This window comes from Convolutriloba macropyga, chromosome 7 (assembly GCF_964194025.1).
Source record: "Convolutriloba macropyga chromosome 7, txConMacr16.3, whole genome shotgun sequence".
NCBI classification, from domain to species: domain Eukaryota; kingdom Metazoa; phylum Xenacoelomorpha; order Acoela; family Convolutidae; genus Convolutriloba; species Convolutriloba macropyga.
The window spans coordinates 95,774-114,034 of record NC_134474.1 but is presented as its reverse complement, the minus strand read 5'-3'; the positions used below and the strand labels follow the sequence as shown (position 1 = coordinate 114,034).

The following is an 18,261-nucleotide window of genomic DNA, read 5'->3' as shown; positions in this document are numbered from 1 at the left end:
CCGTTACAGCAGCAATAAGTAAAACTGATATGCAACCTGTTATATTTCGGACTAAGTATCAAGTAAAAAAAGTGCAGAAAAAAAGCAAAGAAAAAAAACTCGTCTAGAGTTTTTTTAAAATGATTTGATTTCAAAATCATGACAAGCTTCAACTTGAAAACGAACAACTTTGACTTAAGTTTAAAAGAAAGATTCTTTTTTTCATCTATAGGAAAATGCTAACACTTGCAGTCGTCCAAAAATTATCTCACGACTACAAAAGGTACCAAAAGCGAGCAAAAACAACAAATTCCTTTAAGTTCTGCTGTGTTGAAGCGGTTAAAACCATAAACTGTTTACTGAAGATCTGATAGCTTTAATATGCCTCCTTTCAAACGTCAATAATCTGACATTTGATCTGTCAAAAATGTGACAAGACCAAAAAATGAACCTCAAAATGTTGAAAAATCAAATTCTTTTCTAAAATTTTGTTATATCAAAAACCATCAAAAAGATTAGTCTTTAGTCAATTAGAAAGATAATGCGCCTTTTTTATCAATTTGGCAACAACTTGGCCAAACTTTTTTTCCCAATGTAATCCTTTTTATTTTGAAAACATAGATTTCTAAAAGACAAAATTTCTATTGTCTTTAAATTATAAAACTGGATAGGTTTCCTTTAATTTCCTTAGAAGGCCTATTGGAAAAGTCTCCAGTACATTTGGAAGTGAATTATTCTTTTCTTCAATTAGGTTACAAAAAACAAAAAATGCAAAAAATATTGTAAAAAATATCATCGCCTGAATACCTTCCAATTTTTGCGGGCCTCCAAAATACAATGAATCAAAATTAACCTTGCTGTTGCCGCTCGTCCATTAGGAACACGTCTTTCCGCTAAATCTTTTGAACATAGAAAACTTTTATAAAAGGGGAATATATATGAACACTGATGCAGTTTGTAAAAATATTGAGTTGAAATAGCAAAAACCCGCAGACTGTTAATTCCAGAAAACTCTCAAAGAATGCACCCGAAACAATTGCTGCGTCAATAGTTTATCAAGTTTAAACTTTAACAAGGTTGCGTCAGTAGTTTTCAGGTGCGTTAATTTGGCAAATTTAAACGAAATGGACTTAAACGCTTATTTTTTCCATTTTTGGTTTTTAGAAAGGCTAAAATATGCCAATTTTAGAAACAATTTTAGCTGAAAAATGAAATATACAGTTCCTCAGTACTCTAAATAGAAAATAGATAGGATTAATACAAAAAAAGTGCAGAAAAATGCAAAAAAGAACCTTAGCTATAAAAGGAAAAATCTTGACTAATGTCAGTAACTGGATTCATTTGTTCATGCAAAGGGAAGCCCCTAAGACCTGAGGTTAATGAGAATATATCATAGGATCACAAAAAGAACGACAAATGAAAACAAAATTCAGAAATATTTTGGTATTTTGCAAAAAAAGGTATCGGAGAAGTAAAGGCATCGAGCAATGCACTAAAATTTTTTGATATAATGCATTGTATTTTCCGCCTAAGCCAGTAATTTGATATGCATTATAAATTTATTGGGACTAGATACCAAGTAAACAAAAAAGTGCAGAAAAAAAATGAAGAAAAAACAGGTCTAGATTTTTTTTAAAAAAATTGATATCAAAATTATGACAAGCTTCAGCTTGAAAAGTAAAAATTTGACCTAACTTTTAAAAAAGATTCCTTTTTTCATCTATAGGAAACCGCTACGACCAGCAATTTTCCATTTGTCCTGAAATTATCATACGACTAAAAACGACTAATAAAAACAAAAACGTGAATATAATTAATTTTTTGCGAAAAAACCGTTGTCGAAACCGTTAAATCAGCAATCAATCAAACTGATATGCAACCTGTTATTATTGGGACTAGGTATAAAGTGAAAAAATAGTGCAGAAAAAGCAAAGAAAAAAACACGTCTAAAATTTTTTAAAATTATTTGATTTCAAAATTATGACAAGCTTCAGCTTGAAAAGGAACAACTTTGACTTAACTTTTAAAAAAGTTTCCTTTTTCATCTACAAGAAACCTCTAACACCTGCAATTTTCCAGAATGTCTTCAATGTAAAAACGGTAATGTGGACGTACTGAGTGATCATAAGTGCACACTTTTCAGCCTTCTATGAGCAATATAGTTAAACACCCAACAACAACTCCAAACAGTGTAGCATATTCCTGCCTCTATGAAATGCGGGTCCGCCAGCAGCATTGGGTGTTAGGATCACCTCTACATTCCAACCAAGCCTTTTCCCAAATGCGACAGAAAATTTTGGAGGATGAATGCCATTAAGCAGAATACGAGACAAGGAAAATAAAAAAATGAACAGCAATAACAGACATTTACATCTAAATGTATTTTTTTGAACAGAAAGTTACATTATAAAACAAACAAAAATCGTCAAATAAAACCTACACTATCCAAATTATTATCACTTCACTACACAAAAGATAAAAGATGGGATAGTCCTTGACGGGACTCAGTAACAAGTAGACAGAGTGATCAGTGAAGGCAACAGAATACTTTTGTCTTTTTTTTAAAAATGGTTTCCAGAAAAGAAACCATTATACATCGAATGAAGTTTTATATAGGTAAATGTTGTTTTCCAACTGAAATTCGAAATCTTTTATGCCTGTCAATCATTATGAAGTACATGAACGTCTACAAAAATAAACAAAATTAGACTGAAAACACAAAAACTCAGGCCAAATTTCCAAAAATGTTGTCAAGGCCAATAAAACTAGAATCTGTTACGTAAAAACTAAGATATAATCGATTCTGCGTTTCTTGAACAACAATATTGAAATAAGTGACCTCAGAAAAATTAAATTAGATAACAAGCATCAAAACAGAACATTTAGGCCGTTACAAAAATAAACAAGGGATTAAAAGTCTTGGATATGTTCAATTGAGCATTTCTTAAACACTGAATTTGACATCCGACCCGAAATTTTTGACTCTGGGCATTAAATAGACCAATAAAGAGAAGCAAAATGAAACATGAAAATATATGTCTTTTTTTATGTCATCTGATTCTAAAGTCAAAGAAAACCAAATGAAAAACATGAAAAGAGTACTTTGTTCCGTGATATGAAGCCGCTACGACCTTGAAATGTCCATAGGTTATCAAACGACTATAAACGACCAATAAAAACAAAAGTGTGAAATTAATCTAATTTTTTGCAAATAACCGGTGTTGAGACCGTTAAAACAGCGATCAATGAAACTGATATGCAACCTTTTACTGCTGGGACTAGGTAGCAAGTAACCAAAAAAGTGCAGAAAAAAGCAAGAAACAAACAATTCCAGAAGTTTTTAAAATTATTGGATTTCAAAATCATGACAAGCTTCAGCTTGAAAAGGAACAACTTTGACTGAAGTTTAAAAAAAGTATCTTTTATTCATCTATAGGAATTTGTCTGCAGTTGTCCAGAATCTATCTCACGATTACAAAAAGTACCGGAAATGAACAAACACAACAAATTCTTTTAGTTGCCGCTGTGTTGAAGCGTTTAAAACCACAAAATGTTCACTGAAGATCTGATAGCTTTAATATGCCTCCTTTCAACCGTCATTAATCTGATATTTTAACTGTCAATAATGTGACAATACAAGAAAAATAAACCCAAAGACGTGAGAATTTTGGAATATCAATTCTTTTCTATAAGTTTCGTTGTATCAAAGCAAAAAACAATTACCTAAAACTTAAAGCCACCAGAAAAAATAGTTTTTAGTCCAACAGAAAGATAATGCGACCTTTTTGATTAATTTTGGCAAGAACGTCACCAAGCTTTTTTTTCCATTGTAATTCATTTTTTATTTTGAAATCATATTTCTAAAAGACAAATTGTCCACTGTATTTCAACTATAAAACTGGATAGGTTTCCTTAAACTCCTTAGAAGGCCCATTAGAAAAACTTCTAGTACGTTTGGAAGTGAAATGTTCTTTTTTAATTAGGGTACAAAAAACAAAAAATGCAAAAAAAATGTAAAAAAATCATCACCTGATTACATTCCCATTTTTGCGGACCTCCAAAACACAATGAACCAAAATTAGCCTTGAGGTTGCCGCCCGTCCATAGGATCACGTCTTTCAGTTAAATCTTTTGGACCTAGATAATTTTACTAAAAGGTTTATATAGATGAAAACTGATGCAGTTTGTAAAAACATTGAGTTGAAACAGCAAAATCCCGCCGAAAGTTAATTCCGGAAAATTCTCGAAGAATACAGCCAAAACAGTTGCTACCTTTGGATTTAACAAGGTTCCGTCAATAGTTTTTATGTGTGTTAATTTGGCAAAATTAAACAAATTGGACTTAAACGCTTATTTTCGCCATTTTTGGTTTTAAGAAAGGCTAAAATATGCAAAACTTAGGAATAATTTTAGCTGGAAAAGGAAATATACAGTTCCTCAATACTCTAAGTAGAAAATAGGTAGGAAAAATGCAGAAAAATGCAAAAAAGAAACTTAGCTATAACAGGAAAAATCTTAATTAATGTCAGTAATTGGATTCCTTTGTTGATCCATAAGAAGCCCCTAAGACCTGAGGTTAATGAGAATTTATCATAGAATCACAAAAAGAAGGATAAATGAAGACAAAATTCAGAAATACTTTGGTATTTTGCGGAAAAAGGTATCGGAGAAGTAAAGACATCAAGCAATGCACAAACATTTGTTGATATGCTGCATTGTATTTTTCGTCTAAGCCAGTAATTTGATATGCAACCTGTAATTATTGGGACTAGGTACCAAGTAAACAAAAAAGTGCAGGAAAAAATATGAAGAAAAAACAGGTCTAAAATTTTTTTAAAATATTTGATTTCAAAATTATGACAAGCTTCAGCTTGAAAGGGAACAACTTTTGACTTAACTTTTAGAAAAAATTCCCTTTTTCATCTATAAGAGAAACCGCTAAGACCTGCAATTTTCCAGAATATCTTATATAAATGAACGGGAATGTGTACGTAATGGGTGACCATATCAAGTCACTCCATGCTCGGGTTGATATGACTGCTCGTTATACCGGACAAAATTGTGTCAGTCTGCTCAAGTGCACATTTTTCATCCTTTTCTGAGCAACAGAATTAAAAACCCGACAACAACTCCAGACGGTGTGGCATATTCCTACCTCTATGAAAAGCGGGTCCGCCAGAAGCATTGGGTGTTACAATCAGCTCTCCATTCCAACCAAAATCCGGCAGAAAACTTTGGAGGATGACTGCCCTTAAGCAGACTATGAGACAAGGAAACCAAAAACATTAAACATTAAACAGCAATAATAGACAACTACAATTAGATATGTTTTTTAACAGAAATTTACATTATAACACAAACAAACAATCGTCACATAAAACCTACACTATCCCCATAACTTTTACTTCACTACAAAAAAGATAAAAGATGAGACAGTCCTTGACGGGACTCAGTAACAAGTAGACAGAGTGATCAGTGCAGACAACAGTTAAAAATATACGTTTGTGAAGAAACTATTACACATCAATTGAATATTTATATAGGTAAATATTGTTTTCCACTTGAAAATGTAAACCTTAATATCTGTCATTGTGAAGAACACGTACGTCTACAAAATAAACACCAAATTCAGACGAGAAACAGAAAAACTCAGGCCAAAGTTACAAGAAACGGTGTCAAGGCCAATAAAATTAAAATCTATTACGTAAAAACTAAAATATAATCGATTCTGCGTTTTTTTTGAACAATAATATTAAAATAAGTGACCTCTGAAAGGGAAACTAGATAGCAAGCATCAAAGGTATATTTAGGCCGTGACAAGAATAAACAAAGCATTAAAGCATTAAAAGTCTTGGATATGTTCAATTGTGCATTTCTTAAACATGGAAATTGACATCCGAATTGTAATTTTTGAGACTGGGCATTAAATAGACCAATGAAGAAAAGCTAAATGCAATTTTAAAACTTATCTCTATTTTTTCATCTCATTTGATTCTAAGGTCAAAAAAAACCAAAGGTCAAGAAAAAATACAAATAGACTACTCTGTTCATGGATATGAAGCCGCTACGACCTTGAAATATCCTGAATTTATAATACAACTGAAAACAACTAATAAAAAGAAAAACGTGAAAAAAATTTAATTTATTGCAAAAAAAACCTGTGTCGAAACCGTTAAAGCAGCAATCAATAAAACTGATATGCAACCTGTTATTATTGGGACTAGGTATCAAGTGAAAAAAAGTGCAGAAAAAGCAAAGAAAAAAACACGTCTAGAATTTTTTAGAGTTATTTGATTTCAAAATCATGACAAGTTTCGGCTTGAAAAGGAAAAACTTTGACTTAACTTTTTGAAAAGTTTCCTTTTTTCATCTAAAAGAAAACGCTAAGACCTGCAATTTTTCAGAATGTCTTTTATGTAAAAACGGGATTGTGGACGTAATGAGTGATCATATCGAGTCATTCCATGATCGGGGTGAAATGACTGCTCGTCATACGGGACAAAATTGTGTCAGTCTGCTTAAGTGCACTTTTTTCATCCATTTCTGAACAACAGAGTTAAAAACCCGACAACAACTCCAAACCGTGTGGCATATTCCTACCTCTATGAAATTTGGGACCGCCACTGGCATTGGGTATTACAATCACCTCTCCATTCCATCCAAGCCTTTTCCCAAATGCGGCAGAAATTTTTAGAGGATGACTGCCGTTAAGCAGACTACGAGACAGGGGAAAAAATAAAACAGCAAAAACAGACATTTAAATTTAAATATCTTTTTTTGAACAAAAAGTTACTTTGTAACACAAACAAAAAATCGTCAAAAAAAACTACACTATTCCCTTAATTTTTCCTTCACTACAAAAAAAAATAAAAGAGAGCATAGTAATTGACGGGACTCAGTATCAAGTAGACAGAGCAATCAGTGAAGACAACAGTTAAAAAAATAGGTTCGACCTTTTTTTAAAAAAAATGGTTTCCAGAAAAGAAACCATTATACATCAATCGAAATTTTATATAGTTAAATGTTGTTTTTCCCCTGAAAATTAAAACCTTGATACCTTTCATTGTGAAATGCATATACGTCTACAAAAAAAACAACATATTCAGACGAGGAATACAAAAAATCGGGCCAATTTTAAAAGAAACGGTGTCAAAGCCAATAAAACTGAAATCTCTTGCGTAAAAAATAAGATATAAAAATTTCTGCGTTTTTTGAACACCAATATTGAAATAAGTGACCTCTGAAAAAGGAATTTAGATAACAAGCATCAAAGGTATATTTAGGCCGTTACAAGAATAAACAAAGCATTAAAGCATTAAAAGTCTTGGATATGTTCAATTGTGCATTTCTTAAACACTGAATTTGACATCCGAACTGTAATTTTTTAGAGTGGGCATTAAATAGACCAATGGAGAAAAGCGAAATGCAGTTTTAAAACATATCTCTATTTTTTCATATCATTTGATTCTAAGGTAAAGAAAAATCAAATAAAAAAATAGAAAAAGAGTACTCTGTTCATTGATATGAAGCCGCTACGACCTTGAAATGTCCTGAAATTATAATACGGCTGAAAACAACTAAATTAAACAAAAACGTGAAAAACATTTAATTTTTTGCAAAAAACCGGTGTCGAAGCCAAGTAAACAAAGAAAGTGCAGAAAAAAATATGAAGAAAAAACTGGTCTAAATTTTTTTTAATTATTTGATTTCAAAATTGTGACAAACTTCAGCTTGAAAAGGAACAACTTTGATTAAAATTTTAAAACAGTATCCCTTTTTCTTCTATAAGAAACCGCTAAGACCTGCAATTTTCCAGAATATCTTTTATGTAAGAACGGGAATGTGTACGTAATGAGTGACCATATCAAGTCACTCCATGCTCGGGTTGATATGACTGCTCGTTATACCGGACAATATTGTGTCAGTCTGCTCAAGTGCACATTTTTCATCCATTTCTGAGCAACAGAATTAAAAACCCGACAACAACTCCAGACGGTGTGGCATATTCCTACCTCTATGAAAAGCGGCTCCGCCAGAAGCATTGGGTGTTACAATCAGTTCTCCATTCCAACCAAAATCCGGCAGAAAACTTTGGAGGATGACTGCCATTAAGCAGACTACGAGACAAGGAAACCAAATAATTAAACAGAAATAATAGACAACTACAATTAGATATGTTTTTTAACAGAAATTTACATTATAACACAAACAAACAATCGTCACATAAAACCTACACTATCCCCATAACTTTTACTTCACTACAAAAAAAATAAAAGATGAGACAGTCCTTGACGGGTCTCAGCAACAAGTAGACAGAGTGATCAGTGCAGACAACAGTTAAAAATATACGTTTGTTAAGAAACCATTATACATCAATTGAATATTTATATAGGTAAATGTTGTTTTCAACTTGAAAATGTAAACCTTAATATATGTCATTGTGAAGAACACGTACGTCTACAAAATAAACACCAAATTCAGACGAGAAGCAGAAAAATTCAAGCCAAACTTACAAGAAACGGTGTCAAGGCCAATAAAATTAAAATCTATTACGTAAAAACTAAAATATAATCGATTCTGCGTTTTTTTTGAACAATAATATTAAAACAAGTGACCTCTGAAATGGAAACTAATTAACAAGCATCAAAAGTATGTTTAGGCCGTTACAAGAATAAACAAAGCATTAAAGCATTAAAAGTCTTGGATATTTTCAATTGTGCATTTATTAAACACTGAGTTTAACATCCGACGGGTATTTTTTGACACTGGGCATTAAATAGACCAAGGGAGAAAAACGAAATGCAATTTTAAAATATATCTCTCTTTCTTCATGTCATTTGATTCTAAGGTCAAGAAAAACCAAATGAAAAAAAATAGACTACTCTGTTCATGGATATGAAGGCGCTACGACCTTGTAATATCCTGAAATTATAATACGACTGAAAACAACTAATTTAAACAAAAACGTGAAAAACATTTAATTTTTTGCGAAAAACAGGTGTCGAAACCAAGTAAACAAAGAAAGTGCAGAAAAAATATGAAGAAAAAACAGGTATAATTTTTTTTTAATTATTTGATTTCAAAATTGTGACAAGCTTCAGCTTGAAAAGGAACAACTTTGATTGAACTTTTAAAAAAGTATCCCTTTTTCATCAATAAGAAACCGCTAAGACCTGCAATTTTCCAGAAAGTCTTTTATGTAAAAACGGTAATGTGGACGTAATGACTGATCATATCAAGTCATTCCATTGCCGGGTTGATATGACTAATCGTTATACCGGACAAAAACCCACCGAATGCTGATTCCAGATAATTCTCAAAGAATGCACCAAAAACAATAGCTACCTTTGAATTTAACAAGGTTGAGTCAGTAGTTTTTAGGCTTCTAATTTGACAAAATTAAACAAAGTGGACTTAAATACTTATTTTCTCCGATTTTGATTTTAAAAAAGGCTAAAATATGCAAAATTTAGCAACAATTTTAGCTGGAAAAAGAAATATACTGTTGCTCAATACTGGTAGGAATAAGTCAAAACAGTGCCTTCAAACAGTGCCTCTTAGATCTGAGGTTAATCAGAAATTATCATAAGGTCACAAAAATAACAAAAAATGAAGCAAAACTCAAAAATATTTTGGTATTTTGCAAATCAATGTATCGGAGAAGTAAAGGCATCGAGCAATGCACTAAAATTTTTTGATATAAAGCATTGTATTTTTCACCTAAGCCAGTAATTTGATATGCATTATGTATTTATTGGGACTAGATACCAAGTAAACAGAAAAGTGCAGAAAAAAGAGAAGAAAAAACAGGTCTAGAATTTTTTTTTTAAAATTGATTTCAAAATTATTACAAGCTTCAGCTTGAAAAGTAAAAATTTTGACCTAACTTTTAAAAAAGATTCCTTTTTTCATCTATAGGAAACCGCTACGACCAGCAATTTTCCATTTGTCCTGAAATTATCTTTTGGAGCTAGATAATTTTACTAAAAGGTTAATATAGATGAAAACTGATGCAGTTTGTAATAACATTGAGTTGAAATAGCAAAATCCCGCCGAAAGTTATTTCCGGAAAATTCTCGACGAATGCACCAAAAACAATAGCTACCTTTGGATTTAACAAGGTTGAGTCAGTAGTTTTTAGGTTTCTAATTTGGCAAAATTAAACAAAGTGGACTTAAACACTTATTTTCTCCTATTTTGATTTTACAAAAGGCTAAAATATGCAAAATTTAGCAACAAATTTAGCTGGAAAATGAAATATACTGTTGCTCAATACTAGTAGGAATAAGTCAAAACAGTGCCTTAAAACAGTGCCATAAAACGAAGCCCCTTAGATCTGAGTTTAATCAGAAATTATCATAAGGTCACAGAAATAACAATAAATGAAGACAAAACTCAAAAATTTTTTGGAATTTTGCAAATCAATGTATCGGAGAAGTAAAGGCATCGAGCAATGCACTAAAATTTTTTGATATAATGCATTGCATTTTTCGCCTAAGCCAGTAATTTGATATGCATTATGTATTTATTGGGAATAGATACCAAGTAAACAAAAAAGTGCAGAAAAAATTGAAGAAAAAACAGGTCTAGAATTTTTTTTTTAAAATTGATTTCAAAATCATGACAAGCTTAAGCTTGAAAAGGAAAAACTTTGACTTAACTTTTAAGAAAGTTACCTTTTTTCATCTATCAGACCTGCAATTTTTCAGGTCTGAAATGTCTTTTAGGTAAAAACGGGATTGTGGACGTAATGAGTGATCATATCGAGTCATTCCATGATCGGGGTGAAGTGACTGCTCGTCATACGGAACAAAATTGTGTCAGTCTGCTTAAGCGCACATTTGTCATCCATTTCTGCACAAAAGAGTTAAAAACCCGACAACAACTCCAAACCGTGTGGCATATTCCTACCTCTATGAAATTTGGGACCGCCACTAGCATTGGGTATTACAATCACCTCTGCATTCCATCCAAGCCTTTTCCCAAATGCGGCAGAAGATTTTAGAGGATGACTGCCATTAAGCAGACTACGAGACGGGGGAAAAATAAAACAACAAAAACAGATATTGACATTTAAATATCTTTTTTTGAACAGAAAGTTACTTTGTAACACAAACAAAAAATCGTCAAAAAAAACTACACTATCCCCATAATTTTTCCTTCACTAGAAAAAAGATAAAAGAGAGCACAGTCCTTGACGGGACTGAGTAACAAATAGACAGAGCAATCAGTGAAGACAACAGTTAAAAATATAGGTTCGACCTTTTTTTAAAAAAAAATGGTTTCCAGAAAAGAAACCATCATACATCAATCAAAATTTTATATAGTTAAATGTTGTTTTTCCCCTGAAAATGAAAACCTTGATACCTGTCATTGTGAAATGCATTTACGTCTACAAAAATAAACAACATATTCAGACGAGAAACACAAAAATTTTGGCCAATTTTAAAAGAAACGGTGTCAAAACCAATAAAACTAAAATCTGTTACGTAAAATATAAGATATAATTGTTTCTGCTTTTTTAACACCAATATTGAAATAAGAGACCTCTGAATAAAGAAACTAAATAACAATCATGAAAAAAGGTATATTTAGGCCGTTACAAGAATAAACAAAGCATTAAAAGTCTTGGATATGTTCAATTGTGCATTTATTAAACATTGAATTTAACATCCGACGTGTATTTCTTGACACTGGGCATTAAATAGACCAAGGGAGAAAAGCGAAATGCAATTTTAAAACATATCTCTATTTTTTCATCTCATTTGATTCTCAGGTCAAGAAAAACGAAATGAAAAAATATAAATAGTCTAATCTGTTCATGGATATGAAGCCGCTACGAACTTGAAATATCCTGAATTTATAATACGACTGAAAACAACTAAGAAAAACAAAAACGTGTAAAAAAATTAATTTATTGCAAAAAAAACTGTGTCGGAACCGTTAAAGCAGCAATCAGTAAATTTGATATGCAATCTGTTATATTTCAGACTAGGTATCAAGTAAAAAAAAGTGCAGAAAAAAGCAAAGAAAAAAAAAACGTCTAGAATTTTTTAGAATTATTTGATTTCAAAATCATGACAAGCTTCAGCTTAAAAAGGAACAACTTTGAACAAAATTTTAAAAAAGTATCTTTTATTCATCGATAGGAAATTGTCTGCAGTTATCCAGAAATATTCTCATGACTACAAAAATTAAAAGAAATGAACAAACACAACAAATTCTTTTAGTTTCCGCTGTGGTGAAGCGGTTAAAACCATAAACTGTTCACTGAAGATCTGATGTCTTTAACATGCCCCACTTTTCAACGTCAATAAGCTGATATTTGAACTGTCAATAACTGACAAGACAAGAAAAAGAACTTCAAAGGCGTGAAAATATTGCGAAATCAAATTTTTTTCTGTAAGGATCGTTGTATCAAAGCAGAAAAACCAACACCTAAACCCTAAAACCACAAACAAGATCAGTTTTTAGTCCATTAGAAAGATATTGCGACGTTTTATATTAACTTTGGCAAAAACTTCAGCCAAATTTTTTCCCATTATAATCCATTTTTTATTTTGAAAACATATATTTCTAAAAGAAATTTGTCCATTGTCTTTCAACTATAAAACTGGATAGGTTTCCTTAAACTCCATAGAAGGCCCATTGGAAAAGTTTCTAGTACGTTTGGACGTGAATAGTTTTCTTTTTTTAATTAGGATACAAAAAACAAAAAATGCAAAAATATTGTAAAAAAAATCATCCCCTGATTACATTCCAATTTTTGCGAAAACTGATGCAGTTTGTAATAACATTGAGTTGAAATAGCAAAATCCCGCCGAAAGTTAATTCCGGAAAATTCTCGAAGAATGCACCAAAAACAATAGCTACCTTTGGATTTAACAAGGTTGAGTCAGTAGTTTTTAGGTTTCTAATTTGGCAAAATTAAACAAAGTGGACTTAAACACCTATTTTCTCCGATTTTGATTTTAAAAAAGGCTAAAACATGCAAAATTTAGCAACAATTTTAGCTGGAAAATGAAATATACTGTTGCTCAATACTGGTAGGAATAAGTCAAAACAGTGCCTTAAAACAGTGCCATAAAACGAAGCCCCTTAGATCTGAGGTTAATCAGAACTTATCATAAGGTCACAAAAATAACAAAAATAATGCATTGTATTTTTCGCCTAAGCCAGTAACTTGATATGCATTATGTATTTATTGGGACCAGATACCAAGTAAACAAAAAAGTCCTTTTTTCATCTATAGGAAACCGCTACGACCAGCAATTTTCCATTTGTCCTGAAATTATCTTTTGGACCTAGATAATTTTACTAAAAGGTTAATATAGATGAAAACTGATGCAGTTTGTAATAGCATTGAGTTGAAATAGCAAAATCCCGCCGAAAGTTAATGCCGGAAAATTCTCGAAGAAAGCAGCCAAAACAATAGCTACCCTTGGATTGAACAAGGTTCCGTCAGTAGTTTTTATGTGTGTTAATTTGGCAAATTTAAACGAAATGGACTTAAAGTTATTTTCTCCATTTTTGGTTTTAAGAAAGGCTAAAATATGCCAAATTTAGAAACAATTTTTTGCTGAAAAAAGAAATATACAGTTCCTCAGTACTCTAAACAGAAAATAGATAGGAATAATACAAAAAAAGTGCAGAAAAATGCAAAAAAGAGCCTTAGCTATAACAGGAAAAATCTTAATTAATGTCAGTAATTGGATTCCTTTGTTCATCCATAAGAAGCCCCTAAGACCTGAGGTTAATGAGAATTTATCATAGGATCACAAAAAGAAGGATAAAAGAAGACAAAATTCAGAAATATTTTGTTATTTTGCAGAAAAACGTATCGGAGAAGTAAAGACATCAAGCAATGCACTAAAATTTTTTGATAAGCTGCATTGTGCTTTTCATATAGGCCAGTATAATTTGATATGCAACATGTAATTATTGGGACTAGGTACCAAGTAAACAAAAAGGTGCAGAAAGAAGTGAAGAAAAAAAACAGGTCTAGAACTTTTTTTAAAAATTGATTTCAAAAATATGACAAGCTTCAGCTTGAAAAGTAAAAATTTTGACCTAACTTTTAAAAAAGATTCCTTTTTTCATCTATAGGAAACCGCTACGACCAGCAATTTTCCAGAATCTACCTCTAATTACCTTTAAAAATTCTTTCCAGAATTTATCTTTAAAAAGTACAGAAAACGAACAAAAAAACAACAAATTTCTTTTAAACGTCTTTAATCTGATATCTGAACTGTCAATAATGTGACAAGACAAAAAAAGAACCTCATAGACGTGAAAACGTTGCAAAATTAAATTTTTCTAATAAGTTTGTTGTATCAAAGCAGAAAAACCGTTACCTAAAACCTAAAACCACCTAAAATAGTAAATTTTCGTCCATTAGAAAGACAATGCGACCCTTTTTTATTGACTTTAGTAACTACTTGACCAATTTGTTTTCCGTTATAATCCCTTTTTCATTTTTAAAACATGTATTTCTAAAAGTTAAATCTTCCATTAGCTTTCAACTTTAAAACTGGATAGGTTTCATTTAAACACCTTAGAAGGCCTATTGGAACTGTCTCTAGTACGTTTGGAGATGAATTGTTCTTTTATCTTTTTAGGAAACAAAAAACAAACAATACATCTTTTTAGGAAACAAAAAACCAAAAAATGTAAATAAATTGTAAAAAATTATCGCTTGATTATATCCCAATTTTTTGGGGGCTTCCAAAAAACAATGAACCAAAATAAGCCCTGCTATCGCTGCTCGTCCATTAGGAAAAAGTCTTTCTGCTAAATCTTTTCGATGTAAACATTGAAATAGCAAAAAAATGGCAGAGTGTTGAATTCAGGAAACTATCAAAGAATGCACCAGAAACAATTGCTACCTTTGGATTTAACAAAAGTTGCGTCAGTAGTTTTTAGGTGTGTTAATTTGGCTAAATTAAACAAAGTGGACTGAAACGCTTAGTTTGCTCCATTTTTGATTTAAACAAGGCTAAAATTTGCAAAGTTTAGCATAATTTTCAGCTGGAAAATGGAATATACAGTTCCTCAACACTCTTCTTCATTCTTCAAGTAGAAGTAAACGCAAGAAAACTGTTCGTATAAATTTTAACATACTTTTGGCAAAATAGCCAAAAAAAATGTGTTAAGTTGCAGAAAAATATAAAAAAAGGCATCAAAAATCAGTCAATTAGTCGAAAAAATCAAACCCCGATAACCCCGTGGTCTTGGAAAAAGCAAAACTCAAAAGCATCTTTTAAGTTATATATTCTGCGCTAGACGGGCTTTTTATTGTTACCCCTCACAAACCGCTACCATAACTATATCGATATGCCCAAATTGGCTGACCAAAAAACGGTTTGAGTACATTGCTCCTCGTCACTAAAAAGGGTCGGAACAAAAAAGCCACCAAATTAAGAGTAACATATGGTTATCATATTATCATAGAAAGAATTGTTTTTTAATTCACAAAAACGAACATTACTGCAGCTATGTGCGCAATTGAATAACTTTTATCGTAGAGCAGTGAAACTCTCTTAACGCTTTCAACGCTTTGTCCCCAATTAAAACATAGTTTTGTTGAAAATTCGGCTAGGTAGAAACTAGAGGTCACTTATTAGTGAAAATTTGTACGGCTTGCGGTTTTTAGCAGGTTTTTCTTGTGAATTTAAATCAGATTCAACAAGCGTTTTGAGAAACAAATAAGTTGAATTTTTGCGATTTTAGCGGAGACCTCTTTATATTCAACGCCTAAGCGGTAAAAAAAATTCACTGCTACCAAAAGGGAAGCAGTTAAAAGTAAAATTTCAATGCTAAAAACTTCGAATCTTACGAATATTTCCTGCAAAATATTTAAGGTAATTTTTAGCAGTAAATTGAACTGAGATACTTGCGGTTTCTAGGGGTGAATTTTTTCTCACTTCTTTCACAGATGAAAATGAAATTTGTTCCTGGAGAACCTACCTCAAAATACTCGATGAATTAGTCTTACCATACATAGCGGTTCTCTGACTATGTCTTTGAATTGACCCGAGTAACTTGTTGTTCCGGTTAAAAAACCCTTTTTAAAAATATTGTTCGCTTATATGCAAACAAAAACGGGTGAATATTTAACGTTTTCTAGATAACAGTTTTTTGAGATTGAGTTTTTTTGTGATTTGATCTCATTTGGTGCAGAGGCTGCAACCAAATAGCTTTTTTATATTCGTTGTTTTATTAAAAAAATTCTTTGAAAAGTTAAAAACCTTCAATCGGTCTGCTGGTTGTTGCGAAAATAATTAAAAACAAGGAAACTCCGAAGTTTGCGTTTGTACATAATGCTCCGATCCCACTCATCCACAACTCTGACTTGTTTATCTACCTAATGAGGGAGAGAGACATAAAATTTTCAAAAAAATCTTACATGCTGATCTCAAAAATAATTAGTATATGAATTGAAACATCCGTGTCCAACTCAAATCACTTAAAACGGTAAATAATGTCAAGTTAGAAAATAATGTCAATTTAATGACCCGCCTTTCCTTGCGTCAATTATTTTGTTTTTATTTTATTTTTACTTTACTTTTTTGACATGACTTTTAAGAAATTCATATACTGTTCAAAAAAATTCGGTGTATGCTAATAGAAAATGAAATCCACTAAGCAAACTATCCAGAAAAAACTTCAACAAAAATCAGTTAAAAGTTTATTTTTCATCTATAGGAAGCTGCTAAGACGGCAGCTATCCAGAATTTATTTTACGACTACAAAAAGAACGACAATTAAAGAAAAACCAAAAACCTGAAACTGCGCTAGGGGACGGTGTCAAATTAGTTAAAACCATGATCTAATCGCTGCAAAAACTGATGTTTTCCATTATGCCCGTTTTTAAACAAATAATATGATATCTGATCTTTCAATAATGTGACAAGACAAGAAAAAACCTCAAAAGAGGGAAAATGTGTTTCGGTAGAAACGTGTGCTCACTTAGCGGTAAAGTTTTGTGCTCACCGCTCTTAATGCACTCACCGCTACTCCTTCATCTTTTTGCGGTATTTTCTGCGGTGAGGATAATTGGTAAATATAGCGATCAAAATTTTTTAAGACAATCGAATTTTAGCGATGAATTGTTATTTTTACCGCTTTGAACTCATTCACAGCTATTTTTACATCTTTTTTGCAACGTGTTCCATGGTAAAGATATTTGGTAAACTAAGCGTTTAATTATTTTTTTTCAACGCATTCACCGCATTCAACGCTAAAAATCGCAATTCTTACATCTTTCTCGCATTCGCCGCAAATCTTATATTTTTTAGCAATTTTCAGCGTTGACACCTCGACCCGGGTTGTTTGATTCCATCTGATTCGAAATGAGCTGATAATAAATGTTATCAATATTCCAAGTTATGAACAAAGATCTCAAAAATTTGCAATTTCTAAAAATGTTAAAAAACTGTGAAGAGGAACCAACCTGTTACATTTATTACACAGGAAGCAGCTGTTATAACCCATTTGCTATCAATAATGGTGCCACCGCAGAAGTACATTGCCGTAAGGTCCAATGGGTGTTTTCTAACTTCAATTTTGACGAAAAAAGGTTTGCAATCGGAATCTAAGCCGTTGATAATGGAGTTTTTCACCGATTTCCGTAATCGAGTATCTTTTTTCTCAACTTCAGATCCATCATTGTTTGTTGCAATTCTGTCAATAAGAAACCCAGTAACCGAAAATTTGCATAAACTAATTGCAAATGACAGAACCAAAATGTCAGACGACATATTTTGTTGCACTTTTAACAGTTGATTATGATTGTTGATGACAAAAATATAACTACGAAAGGATTTAGTGAAACACACAAATTTTTGTTTTGATTTAAATATTTGCGAGAAACGCCATAAAGCAAAGAAACGTATTCCAATTTTATACTTTATGTGAGAGTAAAACTGTTTGCAGCCAATCAGGTTTAAAGAGTTACTTTATATAAAGGTTCTCGCTTTCGTCAAGAAACACTACTCGATTCCATACAAACATGCATCGATACCAGACAAACATCGCCTTATTTGCTAGCCAACATGGCCTACCATTGTCTTTGACCTATAAGGTCACCAAACAAATAAAATGACAAAATCGATAAATAATATTAAAAAAGGAGTTCCAGCGTGCCTTAACGAACTCTTACAAGTTGTGGAATTGCTCGTTTGTTTCGAGCCCTGGTCAAAGTCGTCTGGCTTTATTCCTGAAGTCTGAACTTACGGACCATGGTCTTGAACTGTTATGCTCCAGATTCGCTAAGAACTAAGA

At 31.9% G+C, this 18,261-nt stretch overlaps 1 protein-coding gene across 1 annotated transcript in view; it reads right to left on the bottom strand.

Moving 5' to 3' along the window:
• Positions 1-17,689, bottom strand: part of LOC142342023 (kallikrein 1-related peptidase b27-like) — a 33,854-nt gene extending 16,165 nt beyond the window's left edge. The window contains exon 1 of the mRNA XM_075393190.1: positions 17,432-17,689. Within this exon, the coding sequence (XP_075249305.1) occupies positions 17,432-17,507 (76 nt within the window). The 5' untranslated portion in view covers positions 17,508-17,689. The remainder of the gene's footprint in view (positions 1-17,431) is intronic.
• Between the last annotated feature and the right edge of the window lie 572 nt (positions 17,690-18,261).